We start from the raw sequence: 27,572 nt of genomic DNA on the forward strand, positions 1-27,572 counted from the left end.
AGAGAGGCCCCTTGGTCTTGTAAACTTTATATGACCCAGCACAGGGGAAGGCCAGGGCCAAGTAGTGGGAGTGGGTGGGTAGGGGACCAGGGGCGGGGGCGGGGGTATAGGGAACTTTTGGGATAGCATTTGAAATGTAAATAAAGAAAATAATAATAATAAAAAAAAAACAACTGGCAAGCTCTGGTTTACAGTCCTAAAATATTCACCACATAGTTCCAATGGGCCAAAAAAACCAAGATAGACACAAAAGGTTGTGGGAATTTTCTTCACACTCATTTTGAACATGTACATTCATCACCCAGCAGTGTAACAAGTTATACCCATCTCTGACAGATCATGATAATAGCAACCCAAAATTACAAGCAGGACCTGCTACTGCAAATATCTATCACCACAAGAAAAATTCTAAGAAACAAACAACAAATCCTAATAACTACATACGATCTTCCATACAGAAAAGGAGATAACATGTTTAACAGCCAAGTCCTGAGACTTTGCAGGTATCACCACGTTATTAAAAAAAATGAAAATATAGTCTTTTAATTTTATTTGGATACAGTGTATAACATTACACACATCCCCAAGGACCCAAGCAGTTGTTTCCCTTGGCTTCCTTTCTTTCCTTTTACTTTGCTTTCTAGGTTTCATTATTCTTGTTTATCAAATGTGCTTGACTTGGGAAAATCATTAGTGCTTTAGTAAGAACAAAAAGCACAAAAGTAGCAATACATTAAAATGCACAAGACTAAATGCCAATGTATCTGTTTATTAGAGCTTCCAGTGTGTAAAGTTCAAATAAAATGATCTATCCAATTGCTATAGTCTGAAAGTTAGAAGATTTTCTGTTCTTTTAGAAAAACTGCAGCACAAATTAACAAAGTTATGAAAACAATAGTACATTTAAAACACAATTAGAAAACATATTTACCTCTTTTATATGATTAAGTGTAATAAGCTGTTGGCAACAAACGCCAGCAACAATGAAATACAGACATTTATAGCATAAAGACAACAAAAACAAGAACTTTTAAAATTGTTACTTGAAATGAATATAAACATGTAAATAGGAACCCTGCCTTTAATTTTTAATCACTTATCATTCATACTCAGCAATAAAGACTTTTCAGCAATCAGCACTTAGTGCTTTATCAGTATCTTATTGCTTTAACATGTACTGTTTATTTTGTGATGCACAGCTGTTAACGTTGCACAGCTGTTAATGAAATATTCGGATGCCCAAGCCCACGCTGCTTCACTCTAATAGGGGAGAGATAAAGCTAGCACCGTGTCTATGGAATCATAGCATACATACTGTATTGCCCCGTGCTAGTCTGATATATGCTAGTTGGTACTGCCATGGTAGCAATGTTAGGTGGTGTCCCTTCTTCCTCTGATTTTTCTTCTTCAATCTTGGGAATACCAGGCACATCAGAGGAAAGTTCATTCAGTATTTTTCTAAAATATAATATAACAATATAAGCAATTAGGATATAAAAAGAGACAACAGGAAAGCCATAAAGAATCACTGCTTTGCTCTACAATTATTGTCTTTTGGCGTGGAAATATACAAGTTGGAAAGTTAGTCAACTCACCTATATGAGGGTCTTCGTGAAAGAATTTCTCTACGTTTATGCGAATCAATTACTTCTGAGTCTGCAGAATCATCTGTCTCTGCAATTGTTGCTACCTATAATACAAGACTTTCTGAAATACATCATAAAACACATGATCTTCATCTTCACTCAAAAATGGTGATTAAGAGACTGTGGATAGAATTCAATGCTTGTGTGGAGAGGGAAACAAGGAATGGAATTGATAATAAATTTTACATAAATTCAATAGAAAAGTACTTGGAATGCCAAGTAGGGCTTCACAGGAAAGGGAAAAGCATAAAAGACTTAAGATCCAAAACCCCAAACCTAAATGTGTCCTTGTAAGTATAGATATCAGCAAGACCATAACAGACGCAGGAAAACTACCCAATTTAGTGCTCTCTCTACATCATGATTGTCTTAAGCTAGGTGTAAAAGTTAGGACATTAAGTAGGGCCCAAAGAAGAATAAATACTTATGTAAACAAGTCAGTAAAGTCAGGCTTGTTGAGAGAAGGATTTATATAAGGAGTATATTAGAGTTTAAAGATTCTGAAGTCAAAACAAATGTATATTTAATGGGCCAGTAAGATGGCTCAGTGAATAAAAGCACTTGCCACTATGCCTGACAACCTGAGTTCAGTCCCAAGACCCACATATGAGACAAAAAATAAATTCTCACTAACCTACAAGTAGACACTATGGAATGCATCCAAAGACACATCCACACAAAAAATAAGACTGGTGGGTGGGGTGGATGGATAGATGATAGGTAGGTAGGTAGGTAGGTAGATTAGATTAGATTAGATAGATAGATAGATAGATAGATAGATAGATAGATAGATAGATATAAAAATAAAAGTATCAGAGTTTTCAAACCAGGCAACAATACAATAATATGTCAATTAAAGAAAATGAGAAAACTAAAATGACAAATATCTAAACATGTCTTCTGTCAATATATTTAGTCATTTAGCTATAAGGTTTAGGGGAGGTAGGTTTACAAAACTTCATGTTACATGAGACTTTGATATGGGGGAAAAAAAAAACCTAAGAATCAAGACTGAAAACAAGTCCAGTTAAGAACAACACAGGGCTGAGGAAGTGACTCAGTTGATAGAGTGCTTTCATCATGCACAAAGCCATATATTTGATCCCCAACATCACATAAAACATGGAATAGTGGTGAATCCCTCTAATCCTAGCCTTTGAAGGCAGAAACAGAAGCATACAAAATTCAAGAACAGTCTTAAATATACTGTGAGCTTGAAGCCAGCTTGAGCTTCAAAAAATCTTCTCTAGAAAAATGCAAAGAAGGAGGAAGAGGAGGAGGAGAAAAAAGAATATCAGTATATTTTCCTCTTGAAAATTACAAAAGTTTATGTAGAATTAGCATATTTAAAGTATTTCCAGCATGAAAAAGTTATATAAAATAACACATATTTTAATTAGCCAATTTAGTCATACCACAATGTATACAAACTTTAAAGCAAAATGTTGTCAGAATAAATTGATTAAAATTGTTTACCAATTAAAATATATACTAAAAATTCATTTCTGATTTTAATAGAAGGAATTATAACATCTTCAATGCATGTAGACAGGCATGTGTGTGTATACAAACACATATATATATGCATCTACAAATGTAACACTTCTGGTCATGGATACTCTTACACAAGCACTCACACACCAAACATAATCTACTAGGAAAGAAATGTTATTGCCTTACACGGTCATACACCATGTATCTTATCCTGGCAATATACTTCACACAGCTGTCTAAAACCACAGCAATTCCCTTATATGCAGTACAGCCCATTATTTCATCCAGTTTAGAAAAGCTGAAATAAGATGAGCAATGGTGGCTCACATCCTTAATCCCAGAACTTGGAAGACAGAAGCAAGTGGATGTCTGTGAGCTTAAGGCCAGCCTGGTCTACAGAGCAAATTCTAATACAGAATGGAATGTCATAATAATGAAAACACTATTGCATATAATTAATATATGCTAATAAAACATTTTAAAAATTGAAGTTCATGCAGAAGATTTGTCATTTAAACCACAGAAGTTTTAAGGTAAGATCTGAAAGTATTTATCTCTACAAAGACAATCAAATCATTCACTCAACAAAACAGCAATAATAAAGTATTCTTATTATAAGACAATGTTGCCTTCCAATACCAGCCAGGTAAAGTTTTTACTGCCAATAAAATCCATAATACAGGTTGGTGAGATGGCTCAGTGGGTAAGAGCACCGGACTGCTCTTCCAAAGGTCCAGAGTTTAAATCCCAGCAACCACATGGTGGCTCATAACCATCCATAACAAGATCTGACGCCCTCTTCTGGAGTGTCTGAAGACAGCTACAGTGTACTTACATATAATAAATAAATAAATAAATAAATAAATAAATAAATAAATAAAAATCCATGATACAAGAAAGAGTAAGGGGAAACTTTCTTACTTTATAATTAGAATAGGAAATTACAAATTCTAGTAATCAAGGGTCATCACAGAAAACTAAAGACAATGATAGGAATTGTATATACACCCTGGGGAAAAAACAAGATACCTATTCTGGAAAAAGAAGCAAGCTCAGAAAGTATGGGAATTTATCAAGTAAGTGCTGTGCTGAAGCCCTCTGCATTGCATTGTGAGAAACTACACTCAAGCGCATGCAGGTGAAGGCAAGATTAAGTATATGCACATCCATTTTCCTCACAGATTTGAGCCTTGCTTTTTACCACTTAATTTCAAATAATTTCTATACTTAAAGAATAACAAATTGACCTAAAAAAGAAACAGAAATCAGTTTAGTAAATATGAAAAGTATGCTATAAAGTACACACATAATAAATAACTATTAGTGAAAAAAACTACCTTCAAGAGTTTAGGATGTGATTCCTATCATGTGTGATAATTACAATGATGAGAAGTCACAAAATATTTATCTGTACCACAACCACATCTACGAAAGTCCACGTTCAACCTGAGGAGTGTATGACATGAAAATAAAGTACCCAAGTGACAAGAATCTGTACTTTTGGGCTGGGGTACAGGAGGTATTAGAGCATATGCTTAACATCCACAAAGATTTACAGTTTAAGTCCCAGCATCAAATATCCTGAATTTCTGAGGGTTACATTCACTAATATAAAATCAGTTTCTGATGAAGTGCAATGATGTACTCAAGAAGGTGAGGCAGGAAGTTTAATGCCAACTTGGGTTACATAGCGAATCCAAAACCAACCAGGACTGTATTATGTTTATTACAATGTTTTCTAGGAACCCTCAAAGTACTGCTAGAGAGCTTTGCTAAATAAATATATCTGGGGAAAAAAAAGCTAAAATATAGAACTGCTTATTTAACAATTACTCATTGTACAAAATTAAGAGCAGAAACAAAAATCCAACCCATAAGTCAGTCTATATACACAGCCCAACACAATGTAAGAAGAAATTCTCCAAGTATCCAAGAAGACACCTTTAATATAAAGTTACACAAAACAGCCGAATGAAGTGGCACATGCCTGTAGTCCCATAATTTGAGAGGCTGAGGAGGAAGAAAAGGCGTTTAAAGCCAACCTTGGCTACATAGTGAAACTTTATCTCTAAAAGAGTAAAAGAAAATAAAGAAAATGATGACAAATGAATTAAACAACAGAAAAAAATTTAAAGCTCAAGAAAGTCAAAGACAAATCGTCAAGGAAGGACGCTAACCTGAACAGTTTGTATTTGTGGTGATTGAATAACCGATGGATGTGGTGTCTGAATTACTCCCTGGACCTGTACAGTTTGGCCTGAAGGTAACTGTACTAGAGTCACAGCTGGGGAGCCTCTTCCAGTGCCTGATCCAGCTACAGAAACCTGAAAAAATGACCATCATTGAGGATTAAAGCTGGACTTGTTTTGCTTTTGTTTATTTTTAAGAACACCACTTGCTATCACAACCAGCCTACTTCTTTTTTCTTTTTCTGAATCTAAGAAATGAAGAACAAGTAGGGTACTTACCATTAGGAGGTAGTAGTCACTGTCCTGGAACTGTCATTCTCTGATGTGACAGATACTAAAGAACCCATGTGCCTCACTTTTGCTGCCCATGCTTTGGCAGCTAAGAATGTTCTGAGCACAAAGTTCTAAAGCAGTTAAACTACCTCGATGCAACCTCTTGGCTACTAACAGGGTCACCCTTTTCAGGACAAAACACAAACTCCTCTTTAACTGATTAAGAGGAACTAAAGAAAATTTAAATGTGTGGATTACTTTTTGATAAATGAAATGTTTTAAAGTGGCAATGTTTTCACTATTTTAGAAGTAAGCTGATACGCTGTCTCAATATTAGTTCAAGAAAAGATCATTTTTATATTCTATAACCACATGTACATTCTTGTTTCTACAGTCATTGTCTCTGTCTGTCTGTCTGTCTGTCTCTCTCTCTCTCTCTCTCTCTCTCNCACACACACACACACACAGAGAGAGAGAGAGAGAGAGAGAGAGAGAGAGAGAGAGAGAGAGAGAGAGAGAGAGAGAGATAATACACCACAGAAAAAAGAAACTTCGAGACTTTTGCTAGTGTGGCAGCCCTCTTTCCAACATGGAGTATCAGTTGAGAGGTGCAGAGCTCCATCAGTCTTGACCTGAGAGATGAGTGGCATAGGCATCTCCCTCTATCACCCTACTGAGTGTATCCACAAACACCCTTTAGATTAGACTCAAAGTCTCTAGTAATCTGTCCTTCTGACCACTATAATTTTAGAAACTTTTCTTAATTTTATTCACTTCACTATGCATTTTGATTTATTCAAACCACTCAAAGACCTTGAAACTGAAATGCAGTGGAGTTTCTATCTTGAGTAGTAAGAGAACCTCAAGGTGTTAATTTTCACGGAAGCCTCTATTCTTTAAGAAACACCAGGGAGTCCCAGGCTACTTTACTAGTGTTTTATTACTTTTAAACCTATTTGAAAATGGCTTTGCAAGGTGAGCACAGTGGCATATGTTTGAAATCTCCTCACTCAGGAAGCTGAAGCAGAAGGATCATGAATTTGTGGCCAGGATGAAAAACACAGAAAAAAACCTTGTCTGGTGGTGGGAGGGGAGAAATAGATTTACAACAAATAGTTAAGATATATTTAAAATGTCATTTTCTAGAAAGCAAATACTTTAACACATAAAAAAGAAACATATGTCTAGCACTCACTGTACTTCATGTACTGAGGTATAAAGTAGAATTGGTAAAAACTGGTACCTAATAAAAGACAACACATCAAACAAGTGAAGAGCTAACTGTTCTACTTTACTAGCCATGAATGTCACAGGTGTACAGAAGAAAGATCAGTATAGCCCTGAACAAAAAGTGAAGGCTTTCTGTGGGAGCCAGAGCTGAAGCCAGTCCTCCTTGATCTAAGCCTAGATTACGAAGATTACAAATGAGACCAGAGGCAACAGATACAGACAACATACCTATCGATCCCAGTATCATCTACTTGGATTGTAGAAGAAAAGTACATCTTATCTATATTAAAAGTACCTCGTGTGTGTGTGTGTGTGTGTGTGTGTGTGTGTGTGTGTGTGTGCACGCGCGCGCGTGCATGAACGTGAGCATGAGCGTGAGCGTATTGAACAGCTAAAGGTACAAATAAAAAGGACTTGTTCCACAAATCTCAGCACAAGAAAAAAATGACGGAAGGATATCCAGCACTGTGTTAACTGGCAGAAAGTTCCCTCCTCCTCTCAAGTAACCTCAAACTCTCTCTCACACAGTATCTTTATACTTAAACTTGCTAACTACCTCAGGTTTTTGTTGTTTTCAAATTTTTATTACATATAGAGTAAGTTTGTGTGTGTATATATGCCACGTTCTGTGTTCATGCCACTTTCTGTGTTATGTGAGGTTGAAAGGTTGAAGGGACAACTTATTGGAGTTGGTATCTCCTTCTACCATGTAGTTCCACAGGATCAAACTCAGGTCATCAAGTTCAGTAGTAAGCAAGCATCTAAGCCATCTCACCAGCCCTAAAGAGGTTTCAGTATCTGAATCAACTGGATTTCCAACTAGTAGAGTGATGGGTAAATAATAACCAGATCCTAGGAATTAGAATCTTGATGTACAGTTTTTGTTTATTTCTGTGACATAAACAATACATTATGGATCATGACTTGTTTCAGGCTGGGATGATGGACACAAAATTAAATAAAGATGTACATATCTGGTTCTTGCAAACCCATATAAGACAGCGCCAGAAGATTTTTATCTACTGACTAATACCACACTAGAAATTAAAATGGATTAATCACCTAATAGCTCAGCAATGGTAAATCTACTGCAATGCTATAATTTTATGAAAAAGTTACATTTTTCAAAACAAAACTAGTGAAAATTCTGAGTGTTTTTTTAAATTTTTTTTTTAGATTTATTCATTTATTATATGCGAGCACACTGTAGCTGTCTTCAGACACATCAGAAGAGGGCAGCAGATCTCATTACAGATAGTTGTGATCCACCATGTGATTGCTGGGATTTGAACTCAGGACCTTTGGAAGAGCAGTCAGTGTTCTTAACTGCTGAGCAATCTCTCCAGTTCCCTGACAGTGTTTTACTTTGGGGCTTTTGTGTATATGTGTTTTCAGTTGGTTGTGAGTTTTTGTTGTTGTTTTGAGACAACATCTCATTGTGTATCCCTGGCTGGCCTGGAACTTACTACATAGACCAGGCTGGCCTCAAACAAACAGAGAGCCACCTACTTCTGCTGAGATTAAAGGTGTGAACCACCATCACCATAACAGACTAACGAATTCTTTTAATGACTATGATTTTTGTTGTTGTTTGGTTTTTGGTTTCCTCTCTCTTCCTTCCTTCCTTCCTTTCTTTTATTTTGTTTTTTTGTTTTGTTTTGTTTTTTAAGACAGGATTTCTCTGTGTATCCTTGGCTAGCCTGGATCTTACACAGACCAGGTTGACCTTGAACACACAGAGATCTGCCTGCCTCAAAGGTTCTCACTTATCACAGGCTCACTATATATCCCATGGTGGTCTCAAATTCATGATAACCTCTGTCTCAGTCAAGTGACTAAGATTGTAAGTCTGCTCTACTATACTTGGCTTTAATGACTTGTTTCAATTAAACAGATCTAGATTCTAATATATACTTCCACAATGAATTTGCAGTGTGTTTCATGAGGTGATATGTGAAGAAAATCTGGATCTTGTGTTTCATGAGGTAGATACCTGAAAAAATCTGGATCTCATAGACAGTGTATTTTACAGAGCAAGGGGATTTTACTGCAGCTTTTACAGGCAACCAAGAATATTCTTTGACATAGCTCTGAAACTCACAAGTGGTTGTTCCCAAATCTGTACCAATGACATCTGTAGCCTTTGAATGTATCTTTAGCTGATTCAATATTATACAACATCCTGAAATACTTCTAGGGAAGCACTGGCTCAGTGGGTGAAGCGAATGTGGACCACCTCTCCTCAAAAACATCCCATTTCAAAACAAAGAGTATTAAATTAAAGTAGTATGTACTCAAGGGTCATGATGTAATGCAGCTTTTACTGATTCATCCAAAATATTCTCCCATGAAACTGGCTGCTGTGTTTAACTACGAAGGAAAGGTAGTGAAGCATATAAAGGTTAATCATGGTCCTTGATGCCACTAATATGGCTCAAGTTAAGAACAAAAGTTTATCTTCCACTTAATGTTTTGATCACAGCAGTACAAATGTTACTAGAGTAAAAGGTAAATAAAATTGTACTATCTATAAAATACATTTTGTTACTATATATATTTATCTTAGCAAATCTTTTGAAAACATCTGCACATCTTTCCCAAGGTTCTGCAGTGCATAGAATACTTTTCAGTGGCTGCTCCATAATAACATTGCTTCAGTCTGCTGTTCAGCTCAGAGGGCTGAGACAGGCTGAGATTTCAGCTCTCATACAGTTTCATAGCCACAATTCAAACCCAGTAACACTGACGTTTGTAGATCAGAGACTAGCAAAATAGAAATTATGCTTTTTAACTTATATAGAAAGGCAAAACAAACCTTCCTTAACTCAAAAAGAAGAACTGGCTAGCATGTTCCCATAAGAGGATGCCACACCCTCTGCAGGTATCCTTACCGCACATTTGCTTCTGTGTTTCCTTTCCCTTACTTCCCTTTTGCATTTCCCCTTCCCCTTCCTTCACCATCCCTTTCCCCTTCCTTCTCTTCCCCTTTATTTTCTTCCTTCCTTCCTTTCTTTCTTCTTTCTTTCTTTCTTTCTTTCTTTCTTTCTTTCTTTCTTTCTTTCTTTCAAAATAAGGGTCTCAAACTCTACATGTTACCAATTGGCATCCTTTAGTAACTAGGACTATAGGCACAACACTCCACCAAGCTGGTGGTGGGAAAAACTATGAAAGTTGCTCATATGAAAGGACTTTTCTCTGTAGAATCAGACTTCTCTGACAAGCCCTGCCAGAGCCCCAGTGTATCTCAATGATTTGCTTTTTTAACAACAAAAAGTAAAACATTTAAAGATAACAAACTTGAAACTACAGTAGAGAAACTCAAGAATACTAGAAATATTCTCAAAAGTTGTGCTATGTTATGAAGAATCTGCAATCTGTGTACTCACTTCCTGTGAATAAACACTGCAGCTTCAAAGTTGCATTATTTGAAGAACTAAAGCAAGAATAAATCATGGGGCTGAAGAGATTGCTCAGTGGTTAAGAACACCTACTGTTCTTCTAGAAGGCTTAGTTTCAATTCCCAGCACCCACATGGCAGCTCACAACTGTCTGTAACTCCAGTTCCAGGGGACCTGACACACTCACACAGACATATGAAAGAAAAACATCAGTGCACAAAAAAATAAATAAATTATAAGAAAACTTTATAGAAAAGAATAAATCATAACATATGCATATGTGAACACACACACACACACACACACACACACATAAACGGTCCTAGTTAGGGTTACTACTGGTGTGATGGAACACCATAACCAAAGCAACTTGCACAGGAAAGAGTCATCAATCTATGTTTCAGCTTACACTACCAGGTAAGAATCCAACACTGAGGGAAGTGAGGACAGGAAGCTAGAAACAAGAGCTACTGCAGAGGCAATGGAGAGATGCTGCTTACTAGTTTGTGTTTCACGGCTTGCACAGCCTGCTTTCTTAGAGAACCCAAGATCACCAGGACTGTTACCACTCATAATGGGCTAGGCCCTAGCACATCAATCACTAATTAAGAAAATGTTGCACAGGTTTGCCTACGGGCTCATCTTATGGAGGCATTAATCTTAATAAAGGTTCCCTCCACTCAGATGATTTCAGGTTATGTCAAGTTGACATAAAACTAGTATATATATATATATATATATATATATATATATATATATATATAATTATATATTATATTTTATAATTATATATATATAATTATACTAGGTATATATATATGCTATGAGTATACATCATATATATAAGTATATACATATACAAATAGTTATAGAACATGCTTTCAGTTGCTTTATATTTTTTTTTTTTTTTTTTTTTTTTTTGATTTTTCAAGACAGGGTTTCTCTGTATAGCTCTGGCTATCCTGGAGCTCAGTTTGTAAACCAGGCTGACCTCGAACTCAGAAATCCGCCTGCCTCTGCCTCCCGAGTGCTGGTATTAAAGGCGTGCACCACCACGCCCGGCGCTTTATCTTTCAAGTGTAATTCTCAGAACTCCATATATTTATCAAAAGTTTTAATGTCAAGATACCTGACGTAGAGCAAGCTAACTCAGTGAGTAAAGCCCCTTCCTGTCAAGATTGATGACTTGTGTCTGATCCTGGAACTCCATCATGGAAGACCATAACCAACTCTCATAGTTGTTCTTTGATTTCTACATACACCATGGTATACATGTGCTCACACCCATATACACACAAAATAAATAACATAAAATCATTATCTTTTAAAGAATACCTGGGCTGGGTATGGTGGTGCATGCCTTTGCATGTCAGCCCTCAGGAGGCAGACAGATCTCTGTGAATTTGAGGCCAGCCTGGTCTACATAGTGAGTTCCAGGCCAGCCAGAAGTACATAGAGAGACCGTCTCAGGAAAACCAAACAAACAAAAACTAAAACAAGTTGTAAGTTCCCACCAACACAGGCTGTGACCTCAAAACTCTACAGGTAAGCTAAGTGAATTCTGCAATGATACTTCTGCTATGGCCAAACTCTGGGGGTGCAAAAGCGAGACATCATTAAACTCCTAGAACACAAATAATGTATCCTTGATGCTAGACTTTAGATGGATCTTTTTAATCAAGAAAGCACTTAGATCTGTAAAACTGCCATTCTATATGCTCACTAGCTTTGAGAATGCTGGGAAGTGATAAGCCCTAAGCCTGTAATTGTACAGAGTTAATGATCTTAAATTTCATCCCTATTACTCTTAAAAGCTCACATGGCAGCACTGTCCAGGAACAACTTTCACCTGGAGCCTAGACCCTGTGGCCTCCTGCATCCCACTTACCAAACTTTGGTCCATCTAAACCACCCAGAAACCACACTCCAAGTGCTGGTCATTGCCTCCAGCTTTAGAGCCACCCTACAGTCCCCAGCCATTCTGCACAGCCTCCTGCAGCAAATAGGAGATCCAGCTTCCTCTGCTTAGACTCACCTATGCTGCTCATATTCTTCCTGTAGAAAGCTGGCCTCTCAGACCTACTACTAAGTCCTTTCCTGAATACTATAAATACCTCCTCTGAGGGATGACAATGAAAAAAAGACAGAGAGACAGCATAAAGAGGAAGGAAGGAAGGAAGGAAGGAAGGAAGGAAGGAAGGAAGGAAGGAAGGAAGGAAGGAAGGAAGGAAGGAAGTCACAACCAACATACTACTCTAGATGCACAAGTCCAAGTGCACAAACAAAATCAGAAACCAAGATGACAAGGTTCCCCCACAAGTAAATTCCCTAATGGAATTAGGTTCCTAATGGAACCTAATGAAAGCGACTTGGAAGAATTTCCAAAGAATTCAGAAGAATTATTATAATAACGTTCAAACAACTCATAGAAGGCATGAGTATATTCCAAGAGCAAACAACACTGACATGAATGAAGTAAAGAAGGCAATCCAACCGGGCGGTGGTGGTGCATGCCTTTAATCCCAGCACTTGGGAGGCAGAGGCAGGCAGATTTCTGAGTTCCAGGCCAGCCTGGTCTACAAAGTGAGTTCCAGGACAGCCAGGGCTACACAGAGAAACCCTGTCTCAAAAAAACAACAACAACAAAAAAGAAGGCAATCCAAGATATGAAAACAGAATTTTACAGACAGAATTGCTGACGAAAAGCACAACTGAAATAATTCTAGAAATGCAAAACTCAATAAGCCAAATATATATCTTAGTGGAAAGCCTAACCAATGGAATGGACCATAGGAAAACAGAGACTCTGGGCTTGGAGGACAAGGCAGAGGTCAATTGAGAAATTCTGAAATATATATGAAGAGAAAGTAGGACACCAAGAAAAGATCTAACCTGGATTGTGGGACTAAAAGGACACTATCACATTGAAGGCATAGAATATATTTTCAATAAAATCACAGAGGGCCTGGGCATCATATCAAACAGCCTTGAATACTAGCATCCAGGAGGTAGAGGCAGGTGGATGTTTGTGAGCACAAAGCAAGCTTGCTCTATACTGTGAGTTCCAGGCCAGTTAGTATTGCATACTGAGACTTGGCCTCCAAAACAAAACAAAAATCAGAGAAGAACATTTCTCAAACCTAGAAAAAGTAATACCCACCCAAGTACAAGAGACCTACAGAACTCCAAATATACAGGGCCAAAAAAGAACCTCCCCACAAATATTATAGTTAAAACTTTAAAAACACAAAATAAAGGGATCAACATCTGTAAGGCAGAAAGGTCATGACACTTATACAGGCAGACCCATAAACAGATTACCTGATTGTTCAGCAAATCTTTTGGCTTTTCAATGTATTCCAAGTTTTGAAACACCAAAATTGTCAATCCAAACATTATACCCAACCAAATTATCTACTAAAATTGACGGAGAAATAAAATCTTTTCATGACAAAAACAGTTAAAGGAATTTATGATTCCTAAGCCAGCTCTATAGAAATTATTAGAAGAATACTCCAGTCTGAAGAAAAGGATAAGCACACCCAGGAGGTCACAAGTAATAATTCCAATGGTTACTCAGAAGATGTCTAAGAAAACAACATAGAAACAATATACAAATAATACACATCTCTCAATTATATATTAACATTAACATATTAACATATCACTTAATATTAGTGGTCTTAATTGAGTTGAAACTACTCTTAATATTAGTGGTCTCAACTCCCCCAATAAATATACACAGACTATTAGACTGGATTAGAAAACAGGACCCATCTAAACCTCATCATCAATAATAGACACTACTTTAAAATAAAAGAATGAAAAAATGTATTCCAAGGAAATGTAACAAATAAATATGCATAGCAAATTTAATGTCTAACTAAACAAACTTCAAACTCAAACTAGCCAGAAGAGATGAGGTCACTTCATATTCACTATAAGAACAATCCACCAAGAGAATACTCCCAATTCTAAACAAAAGCATACCATAACAGATGCACTCAATTTCAGAAAACAAATATTGCTAGATCTAAAACCACAGATTAACTTCATTACAGTGATATAACATAGTAGGTGACTTCAACACCTCACTCTTACTAGTAGCAGGTCATCCTGACAAAAACTGAGCACCCTTCCCCCCAAAAAAACACCAAAAAAACAAAACAAAACAAAACAAATCCACTGGAGTTAAAGGATATCTTAAGTCAAACAGACATAACAGATATCTACAGAATGTTCCATCCAAACTCTAAAGAACGTACATTCTTCTCAGAAGCCCATGAAACTTTCTAAAAAGCTGATCACATATTAGGACACAAAACAAGTATCAACAATATATGCATATGCACCATGTGTATTCTTGTTATTTATGGAGGTCAGAAGAAGACATAGTTGTAAGCCACTATGTGAGTGCTGGAAGCCAAAATTTATAATAGGTAAAGTGTGATACCATCTTGTATTCAACCTAACTTTGATGGAACAAAGCTAGTTATCAACAGCAAGAGAAACTACAGAAAGCATGCAAACCTGTGAAGACTAAACAATACACTACTGAATCATAATTGGTCCCATATTTGAATAATATCAAGAGAAGAATTCATAGACATATGTAATCACTTACAGCATGCAAAAGCTCTAAAGACATTTTGGGAACACTGGGGAATTAGTAAACTAGGCCTGGCAGCACACCCCAAATTCGCAACAGTAAGGAGGGAGATGCAGTATACTGCAGGTTTAAAACTAGCCTAAGCTGTATAAGACAACCATGTCTCAAAAGTAAATCAAATTTTTAAAGTTAGATCAAAAGACAAAAAATAAAATTACTTATAGGAAGACAATAAGGTGCACTTGAACTAAAATATGCAGACAAAAACAAAGAAATATCTCTTATATACATCAAGATTTATTCTAAAGCTACTATTATTTTTGTTTGTTCCTTTTGTGTTTATGAGACCCGACCTTGCTATGTAGTTGAGGAAGGCCTCAAATTTGCAATTCTTCTATTTCAGCCTCCTAAGTACTAAGAATATAGACATGTGGCCATTGTGTACGACCTAAAACAAACATTTTTAGACTAGGTTATTTCATACATGAATGTTTTGCCTGCACTTAGGTATGTGCATCACATGTGTGCGTCACGTACAGGTCAAAAGGAACTGTAAATTTTTTTGCCATCATGTGGACGCTGGAAAAAAATCTCTGTAAGAACAAGTGCTATGTAGATAAAATTTAATTTTGTAATGTCTAAGTAGAAATGAGCAGATTTGCAAGTAAGCTATAACCTGAGAGATCTTCCAAAGTGCAATGAGAAAAAGTAGTAAAGAGAAAACCAAGTATTTGCAGCGAGGGGAGAGTAACAAGTACTTTTAACTGCTGAACCATCTCTCAGGCTGGCCTACAACAATTTTTTAAACATATATGTATGTGTGAATGAGCACACACATGGAGCTCAGAGGACAACTTGCAGGAGTTGCTTCTCTCCTTCCACCATGTGGATCAGGAAATTGAACTCAGTTGTCAGTGCCTTTACCCCGACCCATCTTCTCTCCCCGGCCCCTAAAACAATTTTACAATAAAATATTCACAAGAATATGCCACATTTGTTATTTAATTGACTCTTCTGTTAACAGTACTTTCTGGGCACTTGCTCAGGGTTTCATGGACCAGTGCTCAGCCAGTGGGAATTAAGCAGAAAACATGCAAATCCCTGCATTCCCAATTCAGAAAGTAAAAAGGCAATTGGTAAAACAAATATTTTGGGTAGTGTTCAATTCAAAAAAAATAAATAAATAAAGGCAAGGAATTAGAAAGTGATGCAGCAGAGAAATATGGAAAGAAATGATCAAGTGTCAAAGGAGAGGAGACATTGGCATAGAAATCCTAAATGAAGAGAAAGTAAAAGTCATGGGGAGAGTCTAAAGTGTATATATCCCATTCCAAAAATCAAACAGGCATCCTTCTCAAAATTAAGTTAAAAACATAAAGGTGGTGTATATTCTACTTTATAGTTTGAGACTTTTTCTGAGGCTTTAAAAACGTATATAATGAACTCACAGCAAATAAAAATTTACCTTTTTATCCAGATCCCCTGAAGAATAATCTTCTTCTATAGGATGTCTGAAGCATAGGTTATGCTGATGCCACCACATCCACTGAAAACCCACTAAAGACAGTAGTTAATCTGAAGAAACAGTGTAAGGTGATGCGATTGATAGCCTCACTTGAATTTGGAACTTTAAAACAAGTTCTAATAATGACACTTATACTGGGGAAACCTCACAGTGTTGTAGCACAGCATGCGATCAGCACCTAGTAGACCAGCTCCAGTGCGTAGCTAGGTTCCGTCATGGTGGAGTTTGTGATGTCACAATACAGCTAAGAACATCACAGACATGGGCCTGCAATCAGGACAGCTAATAAAGGATTAAAGAAATGTGAATTCACAATAAAGCATACCACTGACTCTGTCCACTCTGTTGCCTGATAGATCAAATCTGTGTTATCTAGACTAAGACCAAGGACTAGAATCAAAATTCCTTTTCATGATCTAAGAAAGTTGTTGAAAACTACCCCATTTCTATATATCTTGTAGAAAAATAGTGTTAATATCTCAAATATTTAAAAACTGAAAAGAGAAAAATAGAACCTTATAAAATGAACACTTGAGGCCAGTCAATAGTAGCACATTCCTTTAATCCCAGCAGCATTTGGGAGGCAGAGGCAGTTAGATTTCTTTGAGTTTGAGGCCAGCCTAGTCTACAGAGGGAATTTCGCAAAAAACAAACAAATAAATTGAACACTTGAAGATGCAAAATATCTTATTTCAATATTTTTAAGAACTCATTTAGTTATGCTCACTAGCATAATTAATAAAGAATCATTTGGTCTTTCTCTTTCCAAGTTTTTGGTGGTACTGGGGATTGAACATTTTAGGCAAAACCCTTCCCAGGTGCTAGGGATAGAGCCCAAGTTCTCCCACTTGCTAGGTAAGTACACTACCAGTGAGCTATGCATCTCTAGCTCTATTTTAATGTAATTTTAAACATGGTATCAGGGATTAAAGGCATGCATCACCATATCTAGTAGATCTTTTGTTATTGTTTTGTTCTGGGTTTTGTTTTCCTTTGTGGGGAGTGAAGTGGGGTATCACTCTAGCCAAGCCTGGATTAGAACTAGCAATGCAAAAAAGCCTGGATTAGAACTAGCAATGCGAAAAAGCCTGGATTAGAACTAGCAATGGGAAAAAGCTTTGAACCCATGGCAATCTTCCTACCTCTGCCTCCCAAGTAGACTACAGGCCTGTGTCACTTCACCCAAGTTACAGCAACTATTTACAAGAACATCTAGGAAGGAGTCAAATTGCAATTATTAATATTCTAATTCATTTTATTATTTGATAATGTTCTAAAGTACCTCAAAAACAACTTCAAAACAGATCATCCTGGGGCTGGAGAAATGGCTCAGAAGTCAATAGCATTTACTCCTCTTTCCCAAGTTTGTTTCCCAAAATACGTACTGTGGCTAACAGCCATCTGTAACTCCAGTTCACTGGATCTAACACCCTCTTTTGGTCTCATTAGGCTCTGCATTAATGTGGTGCACAGACATACAAGCAGGCAAAACAATCACATCCACAGGGGTAATGGTTATCTTAAGTATCCTTCCTTCCTTTCTGGGTGCCTGTTGGTTGCTGTCAAAAATAACAAACCTTGAAAAATGGTCCTGAGCTGACCATTTTTGGTCAATGTGGTGAATGCCTTTAATCCCAACATTCTGGAGGCAGAGGCAGGTGTATCTCTGAGTTCAAGGCCAGTATAGTCTATAGAGTAAGTTCCAGGACACCCAGGACTGCACAAAAAAATCCTGTCTTGAAAAGCCAAATAATAATAATAATAATAATAATAATAATAATAATAGTAATAACAACAACAACAATAGAGGAAGAAGTACGGCATGATGGCACACACCTCTAATTCCAGCATTCATAAGGCAATGGCATGCAGATCTCTAAATTCAAGGCCAGCCTGGTCTACCAAGTTCCAGGACAGTCAGAGCTACACAACGAAACTCTGTCTCAAAACACAAACAAACAAAAACAAACAAAAAAAACAGTAATAACAAAATATAACAATGATACACAATAGACTATTATATATAGCCTTAAAAGGAAGAAACTTATTACAAGCTACATGAATGAGCCTAGAGGAAATCATGACAAATGAAATAAGCCAATCACAAAATGATAAATCCTAGACAATTCTATGCCTAGGAAGAAGCTAGTTAAGTTTCATGAAAACAGAAGTAGGATGGTTATAGGAACCAAAAGGAAGAAAAAAAGAACTACTATGGGTTCAGTTTCAAATTTCCAAGATGAAAAAGTTCAGTTTTACAACAATAGGGATTAAATTTAACACTACTCAACTGTTTACCTAAAAATGCCTAAAACTGGATGGAAAAGATGGCTCAGTTGATAAGAATACTTGCTGTTCGAGAATGAGAAGCTGTGTGTGGACATCTAGTACCCATGTAAAAATCCAGGTGTGGCCCTGAAGTATCTGTAACCAGTATAGTCCTCCCCTCCCCTAGATGCCAAGCAAGCACACACAGGCAAGCTTATATGTCTCCCACACATACGTAAACTAATAAAAAAAAAAAAGTAAATTAAAAAAAAAAATACTATGGCTGGCAAAATGGCTCAGTATGTAAAGGTACTTGTCACCAAGCAAGTGAATAACCTGAGTTGAATCCCTAAGACCCACACTGCAGAACTGGGTCCTCTGACCTATGTGTATGCCCCAATCACATACAAGATGAATAAAAAATATATATAATTTTAAAAAATGGGACCGAAGAGACAAATCATCAGTTAGGAGCACTTGTTCTTGCAGAGGAGCCAGATTCAATTCCCAGCACTCACATGGTTGCTTACAACTTTAACTCCAATTCTAAGGGATCCAACGCTGCCTTCTGACCTCTACAGGCACTATGCAGGCAAAACATTTACACACACACACACACACACACACACACACACACACACACACACACACTTCAAAACAAAATAATAAGTGGTTACAAATACCTTAGTATGGTGGGTCATGCCTTGATCCTAGCACCTAGGAGGCTAAGGCAGGAGTATTGTCATTAGTTCCAGAGTATGTAAATATAACTAAAATTATTTAGATATGTAGCATTTTGTTTTTTAAGCATTGTGATTTTTTGGAAGAGTTTCTTCTTAGAAGAAATTCCTAAGAAATATGTCCTCTAAATTATTAACAAGTGTTTTTCAGGGCTGGATTGGATCTTAGTCTTAAATATTAGAGCATACACTTAAGATAATAGTTTCAATTAAATAAAGTAACATAAAATAACTATGTGTGTGTGTGTGTGTACATGCATATGTCACAGCACACATGTGGAGGTCAGAAGGCAACTTGTGGGAGTGAGCTCTCTTCTAACCTTTAAGTCTTGAGGGTGGAACTCATGATGTTAGGCTCAGTCATAAGTATCTCTACCTGCTAAACTATCTTGCTTAGTTTTTGTTTCTTGAGGAGAGACTCTCATGTGCCCCAGGCTGGCTTTGAAGCCACTATGTAACAGAGCACGGTCTTGGAAGCCCTAACCACCCCCCCACCTCCAAATCCCAAGTACTAGGAATTATAGGCATAGAGCACTACACATGGCTACCCTGTAGCTTAACCCTTGAGCAGAGATGAAAATAGTGCTGCATGTAACCGGAAAGTTATAAAGCAAAGAAACCTAAAACTCCAGCCTTTGTCTGGTGGGTTCCCTCCTCCTTTCCCTGTATAGAGCCTGAAAGGCAAGAGTTTTCAGATCACTGAAAATATTATCTTCAAGGAACCTGATTAGCAGAAGCTATGGAAAAGTCAGGGGTGCCACAGTTACTAACACAAATGACATCACACACAACTGGTCACAATGTTTAATCCAACAGTCTAATGATGATTTGGTCAAACAAACAAAAAAAATAAATGCTTTTCATATAAAGCCGAACTTAAGTCTAAACTACCACAGAGTTTATCATCCTCAAGTTTAAATAAAGCAAGATATCAATATGCCAAAGTTGCCTGTGCTATCAGGAACCACTGAAAATAATTAGTCACTTTGGACACATATAACAGGATTTAAATATGTTTCAGCTTGACTTTTTAATCCACATACATAATATTGTATAGTGACAACAAATATTCAGACTCAAACAGCTTTAGATACTACAAGAATCTGAGCCACCATGTGGTTGCTGGGAATTGAACTCAGAACCTCTAGAAGAACAGCTCCTAACCACTGACCCATCTTGCCAGTCTACTCATAAGATTTTAGCTAAGAATAGTATAATTCTTCCAACTGTCATTGTCTATGCAAAACACAGCATTAACCCATAACTAAAATAACTCAGAAATTATCTCATACTATTTTTTCATTTCTTCACAGTAGTAGGATATGAAAGATAAGAACTATGGTTCATCTTTTGAGACAAGGTCCTGCTATATAGATAAGGCTAGTCTGAAAGTTTAGCTCCTCTCTCTCTCAGCATCCCAAGTGCTCCTAGAGGCTGGAATTATAGGTGTGTGCCATTACACCAGGCTCCATGATTTTTGGTTGCTTTTTTGTTTGTTTGTTTGTTGTTTTACAGACTTCACAGAGGCATTTTATTTATATTTATGCTGTACAGAGCAAAATAAAGAAAAGTCAAGGATTTCCCCCACATGTGTATTCTTTTGTCTTGGCTTTTCATGGTCCATAATGCCAGCTGAAACTGTCATACAATAAAAACCAGCTAATAGATGAGAGTGGTTTACTCTGCCATTTTTCCAGCTTCTTGAATGGCACATTAAGCCTGGGGCTAATCATTCCATGCTTGTTTAACCTGCCTGGGAAAACCACAATGATCAGAAGTGATTCCAAATTTGCCAGTGTAGCCGTGCTTCCTAATTACATTTAGAAACCAGTGAAGTGCAGCCTAGTAAAGATGTTCATACATTTACATTTACATACACATTATGGTAGCACAGAAAGATGAGAAAGAGCTCCATGGTTTATTTGTGACCAAATACAGAAAGTAAGAAAACAAAATTCACCAGGGAGTGGTGGCGCACACCTTTGGGCCTAGCACTTGAGAGGCAGAGGCAGGCAGATTTCTGAGTTCCAGGCCAGCCTGGTCTACAGAGTGTGTTCCATGACAGTCAGGGCTACAGAGAGAAAACCTGTCTTAAAAAAAGAAAAACAAAACAAAAAAAGAAAACACAATTCATATGCTTGCTATGTAGAATTCATTCATTATTTGCTATTTTGAAATAATCATCATAAACTATAGCTTTTTCCAGCTCCTTGAGTCAGCCATCTCCCGAGTCTCTGTCCTTTCTATGCTCATTACCCCATCTTAAGGAATTTATATGTTTAATTTCCCTCTCCTTTCTACTTATCAATTCTTTAAACCTACTAAAACTCATTTTTTGGAGCCACTGAGATAACTTAGTGGGTAAAGGTGCCTGTTGTCAAGCAGACAACTGGACTTTGATTCCCAAAACAAAAAAAGCTGACTCCTCCAAGTTGTCCTCTAACCTCCACATGAGTGCCACGCACTCACATAGACACAGACACATGGCCACATGGTCACACGGACACACACAAATGCACTAGGTAGGTAGGTAAGTAGGTAGCTAGCTAGCTAGCTAGGTAGAGAGAGAGAAAGAGAGAGAGACAGAGAGACAGATAAAAATAAATATGTGATGAAATTAATGATAATATAAAATACTGGTTTCTGCCCACTGGATTAAATTCCCAAACTGCATAACTTACAGATGCTTTTGAAGCATCTTAGTGATGACCCGTTTAGCAATGTGTATGACTGAAGCTTACAAAGCTGGAGATCACCAGCCTGAAGGTCCCTTTTAAACTTCACATTATCAACTTAAAATGAAGGGACCCAGTATGCTAACCAAGCTGGGCCAGATGTCTCTGAGGAAATGACATAAGCTGAATTTAGTCAGTTCCTAAAGAAAAGAAAGTAGGGGGAAAGGAAGGTTTGCTTTCAACTTTGACTTCAACAAAGAATGGCAGAATTTGAGGGCAGATATTATAGCCTTAAAACAGACAAAACAGCTCTTCCTGGAAGCAGCCAGAGGTCGCCTGCCAAGATGGTTCGCTACTCTCTTGACCCAGAAAACCCCACAAAATCATGCAAATCAAAGAGGTTCAAACCTTCGTGTTCACTTTAAGAACACTGGGGAAACCGCCCAAGCCATTAAGGGTATGCATATCCGCAAAGCCACCAAGTATCTGAAAGATGTCACTCTAAAGAAGCAATGTGTGTCATTCCAGCGGTATAATGGTGGAGTCGGTAGGTGCGCCCAGGCCAAGCAGTGGGGGTGGACACAGGGACGGTGGCCAAAAAAGAGTGCTGAATTTTTGCCGCACATGCTTAAAAATGCAGAGAGCAATGCTGAACTTAAGGGTTTAGACATAGACTCTCTGGTCATTGAACACATCCAGGTGAACAAGGCCCCTCAGATGCGCTGACGAACCTACAGAGGTCATGGCTGGATTAACCCATACATGAGCTCCCCTGCCACATTGAGATGATCCTCACTGAGAAGGAACAGATCGTTCCAAAGCCAGAAGAAGAGGTTGCACAGAAGAAAAAGATATCCCAGAAGAAACTGAAGAAACAAAAACTCATGGCCTGGGAATAAATTCAGCATGAAATAAATGCAGATAAAGTTAAAAAAAACAGACAAAACAAAACAGAAACACCCCAAGTAGAAAAATATGCTTTTCATTTTATTCTATTCTCAAAGACAATGATTTAATTAAGTAATTAATTAGCACAAAAAATTTAATATATAATATCTCTGGATGTTAAGATATGAACAACATCTTTATGCAATTCCTTTTTCATTTCCTTATAATTTCCTGCTTACTTATATACTTATCACTTATTTGTATATACATGTAGGAGTACTCCAATGCCATGACATATAGACATGGATTAAAAGAACAACTTTAAAAACTAGCTTTCTCCTTCCATCACGTGGGTCCTAGAAATCAAACTCAAGTTATCAAGTTTGATGACAAGTACCTTTACCTGCTGGGTCAATATGCCAGCCCTATGTGTGCCAGCACAAACACAAAAACTAAAAAAAAAAAAAACCCTAAACATTTTCTTTAAGATTCTAGGGCAGGTGGCTAGAGGCTGTTCTGAAATTTAGAGTGTTGGCTGCTTTTGCAGAGGACTCAAATTGATTCCAACTGTCTCTAACTCCAGTCCAAGGGATTCAACAATTTCTTCTGACCTCCATTGTACTTGTAGACACATGTGTATGTTCATACACACCGACACACACACACACACACAGTATTTCTTTTTAATTCTGAAAAATTGTAATAGTCCTTACATACCACAGCACCATGGCTCCACTAGAATCCTAATGATGGCCTGCCTATTGGCTCACTGACTTCCAACTCCATCTCCACAGTGCTACTAGCATTCTAAACACAGTGGGCATCTGAAAATATTCCAATCATATTTAGAGCACAGAGTCTCAACTCTCTATAACTTTCTGCTTACTTTTGCCAGTTCTACTTCCCAGACTAGACAATGATTCCCCACTTACAAGATGTTGCTCATCTGTAATTTCCCATATGCTGACTTTGTGCTTTTGTACACATTATTTCCTCTACCCAAAATACACTTCCCTCCCTCCCCACACCCACATGAAAAAACTCCAACTAACCCTTGTACCTACCTCAAATGAAAAAAAAAAAAATCACATACAGAGTTCCTAGTCAGCTAGCTATTCCCTCTGCTTGTGCCTTCTATTTTTTGTATTATATACAGCATTTAACAGCACTTCACATGTACTGGAATTATTGAGACACCTATGTTACTCAGCGAGGTTCTATCTGATTACTCACGGTGATCTAAAGGAAAATGTTTCCCATAGTTTCATTTATTTGAACACTTAGCCCCAATCGGTGGCACTATTTGGGTACATGTAGGAGGTAGTTTTTTTTGAGGAAGTAAATCACTAGAGGCAGACTCTGAGAGTTTAAAGACTCCTGCCATTCCCAATTCACACTCTGCTATACGCTTTGTTCAAGATATGAACTCTCAACATCTTGCTCCAGCCACCACACCTGCTGCTTGCTACCAATTCCTTCACTCTGCCATGGCAGACTTCTACCACTCTAGAACCATATGCCCAAAATAATCTTTCTTCCTTAGCTTGACTTGGTATAGTATTTTGTCATAGGAAGTGGATTTGGCCTAATGCTGCTTGTATTATAACATTAATTTTGGTCCCCAAAACTGCTTACCCAAGTGCTAGCACATAAGAAACTGAGGGACCCTGCCCCCAGTGGGTTCTGATTGGTAAATAAAGATGCTAGCAACCAATGATTGGACAGAGCAGACAGAAGTGGGACTTTTAGGATTCCCAGACTTGAGACAGAGAGGAAAGAGGAAGAAGGAGATCCACCAGGCCATGCCGGAAGAAGGAGAGGAGAGACACCATGCCTGAGAATGGTGGAAGACAGGGAGGCATAGCTGGATGTGAAGAAGCCAGGAGAGTGCAGCCCACTTGGGCAGCCCTCTGGGTCCAGGGGAGGCATGATAGAATATAGATTTTAGTAAGTAATATATTGGGATTATCGGCAGGAGGTAGATGTTAGGAAGTGGCCCAGCTGTTGCACTGTTTAAGGGATATCAAGAGATAAAGGCGGTATGTGTTTTGCAAACTGTATCTTGGGTATTCTAAGTTTCTGGGCTAATATACACTTATCAGTGAGTGAATATCATGTGAGTTCTTTCGTGATTGGGTTACCTCACTCAGGATGATACCTTCCAGATCCATCAATTTGCCTAAGAATTTCATAAATTCATTGCTTTTAATAGCTGAGTAGTACTTCATTGTGTAAATGTAACACATTTTCTGTATCCATTCCTCTGTTGAGGGACATCTGGGTTCTTCCCAGCTTCTGGAAATTATAAATAAGGCTGCTATGAACATAGTGGAGCATGTGTCCTTATTACCAGTTGGAACATCTTCTGGATATATGCCCAGGAGAGGTATTGCTGGATCCTCCGGTAGTACCATGTCCAATTTTCTGAGGAGCCACCAGACTGATTTCCAGAGTGGTTGTACAAGCTTGCAATCCCACCAGAGCTACCTGGGACTAAACGACCAACCAAAGAAAACACATGGTGGACTTCATGTCTCAAGCTGCATATGTAGCAGAGGATGGCCTAGTCAGCCATCAATGGAAGGAGAGGCCCTTGGTCCTGTGAAGGTTCTATGCCCCAATATAGGGACCAGGAAGTGGGAGTGGGTGGGTTGGTGAACAGGGGGAGGGGAGAAGAGATAGGAGGTTTTCGGAGGGGAAACTAGGAAAGGGGATAACATTTAAAATGTAAATAAATATAGTGCCAAATAAATACTTTCTTCCCCAAACTGCTTTTTGTCATGGTGTTCCAATACAGAAATAGTAACCCTAAGACATGCAGGAAAATGAATGGAACTGGAGATGAACTTGTTCAATAAAACTAGCCAGACTCAAAATAACAAGCACATATTTTTATTCCTGTTGCATGAATAACAAAGACAATGGAGCTTATTGCGGTTACTTAAAGGGAGCTGTATCACTGAAAAGCCCACACCAGTATGGGTGATAATTCACTAAAATTTATATCCCTAGAAGTCTTTGTCCAACTTACAGACTGGTTCTACGGAGGATCCTCTCTGCTGACAATTGTTTACTGCTTATATGACCTTGGGAAAGGGACTTGGGAGCCTTATAACTTTCTGAGCTTTTGAGTCATATAATTTTGTAAGCTTCTCAACTTAAAGAGCCTCTCTCTAGACTCTAGGAAAGAATGTTTCCATTAGGAGGACAGAGCTACAGGACACTTCTGGCCATCTTATATTCTTTCTGACTCTTCTTCCACAGTGTTCCTGGAGGATATCTAGAGGATATCATCCTGAGTGAGGTAACCCAATCACAAAAGAACTCACATGATATGCACTCACTGATGAGTGGATATTAGCCCAGAAATTTAGACAATCTAAGATACAATTTGCAAAGCACATGAAATTCAAGAAGGAAGACCAAAGTGTGGATACTTCGTCCCTCCTTAGAATGGGAAACAAAATACCTACTTCAGGAGTTACAAAGTATGGAGCTGAGACAGAAGGAAGGACCACCCAGAGACTGCCCCATCCTGGGATCCATACCATAATCAACCACCAAATGCAGACACTATTGCATATGCCCGCAAGATTTTGCTGATATAACCCTGATATAGCTGTCTCTTGTGAGGCTATGCCAATGGCTGGCAAATACAGAAGTGGATGTTCACAGTCATCTATTGGATGGAACACAGGGCCCCCATTGGAGGAGCTTGAGAAAGTACCCAAGGAGTTGAAGAGGTCTGCAATCCTATAGGAGGAACAGCAATATGAACTAACCAGTACCTCCTGAGCTCGTTTCTCTAGCTGCATATATAGCAGAAGATGGCCTAGTTGGCCATCGTTGGGAAGACAGGCCCCTTGGTCTTGCAAAGATTATATGCCCCAGTACAGGGGAATGCCAGGGCCAGGAAGCAGGAGTGGGTGGGTTGGGGAGCAGGGCAAGGGGAGGGTATAAAGGACTTTCGGGATAGCATTTGAATTGTAAATGAAGAAAATATCTAATAAAAATTGTTTTTAAAAAAAGGTGGTGTGTGTGTCTTTCATTCAGGAAGTTAAACATAGAGGCAGGTAATGAGCCTGCAGCTGGGATTTATTTATGAAAAGTACTGCTACAGAAGGGTAACTAGTATACCACTCCAAAAGCTTTATTAAAGCCAGAAGCTAGCTACAAATCTGTGTATCTAGAATGCTGCCAAGATTCAGTAGGATTTTGTTTGTTTGTTTGTTTGTTTGTTTGTTTGTTTGTTTTTGACAGGGTTTCTCTGTGTAGCCCTGGCTGTCCTAGAACGCATTCCGTAGACCAGGCTGGCCTCGAACTCAGGAATCCACCTGCCTCTGCCTCCCAAGTGCTGGAATTAAAGGCATGTGCCACCACTGCCCGGTTCAGAAGGTATTCTTTTAAACACTTATATTAAGAATTTGTTAACTTTGCTGAGTATTTGCTAAACCAATAAATTCATAAATGTACTTGGTTTGTCTGTGTGTGTATGTGTGTGTGTATGATCATTCTCTGAATGAAACTATTTCAAAGTTGAAGACCTAACTGAAGCCAGATGTGGTAGCTCATTCTTGGAATCCTAAGACTTGGGAGACTAAAGTAGAAACAATACCTTGAGTTTGAGGTCAGCCTGT

At 38.0% G+C, this 27,572-nt stretch overlaps 1 protein-coding gene and 1 pseudogene across 21 annotated transcripts in view; one reads left to right on the plus strand and one right to left on the minus strand.

The window, feature by feature from the left end:
- Crem (cAMP responsive element modulator) overlaps nucleotides 1-27,572 on the minus strand; it is a 74,033-nt gene that overhangs the window by 29,167 nt on the left and 17,294 nt on the right. For 8 of the 21 annotated variants that reach the window (XM_021215163.2, XM_021215154.2, XM_021215162.2 and 5 more), the window contains 3 exons: nucleotides 5,318-5,464; nucleotides 1,596-1,690; nucleotides 1,316-1,458 (listed from right to left, as the gene is read on the minus strand). The exons of 1 other annotated variant lie outside the window; for it this stretch is intronic. In XM_021215163.2, coding sequence (XP_021070822.1) covers nucleotides 1,316-1,458; nucleotides 1,596-1,690; nucleotides 5,318-5,464 — 385 coding nt within the window. Of the gene's footprint in view, nucleotides 1-1,315; nucleotides 1,459-1,595; nucleotides 1,691-5,317; nucleotides 5,465-16,304; nucleotides 16,383-27,572 lie in introns of those variants that run through there. 12 more of the 21 variants (XM_021215170.2, XM_021215167.2, XM_021215157.2 and 9 more) reach the window with 4 other exon arrangements.
- Nucleotides 22,369-22,949, plus strand: LOC110333567 (annotated as a pseudogene).

The sequence above is a fragment of the Mus pahari genome, chromosome 15, assembly GCF_900095145.1.
Source record: "Mus pahari chromosome 15, PAHARI_EIJ_v1.1, whole genome shotgun sequence".
Classification (NCBI taxonomy): Eukaryota; Metazoa; Chordata; class Mammalia; order Rodentia; family Muridae; genus Mus; species Mus pahari.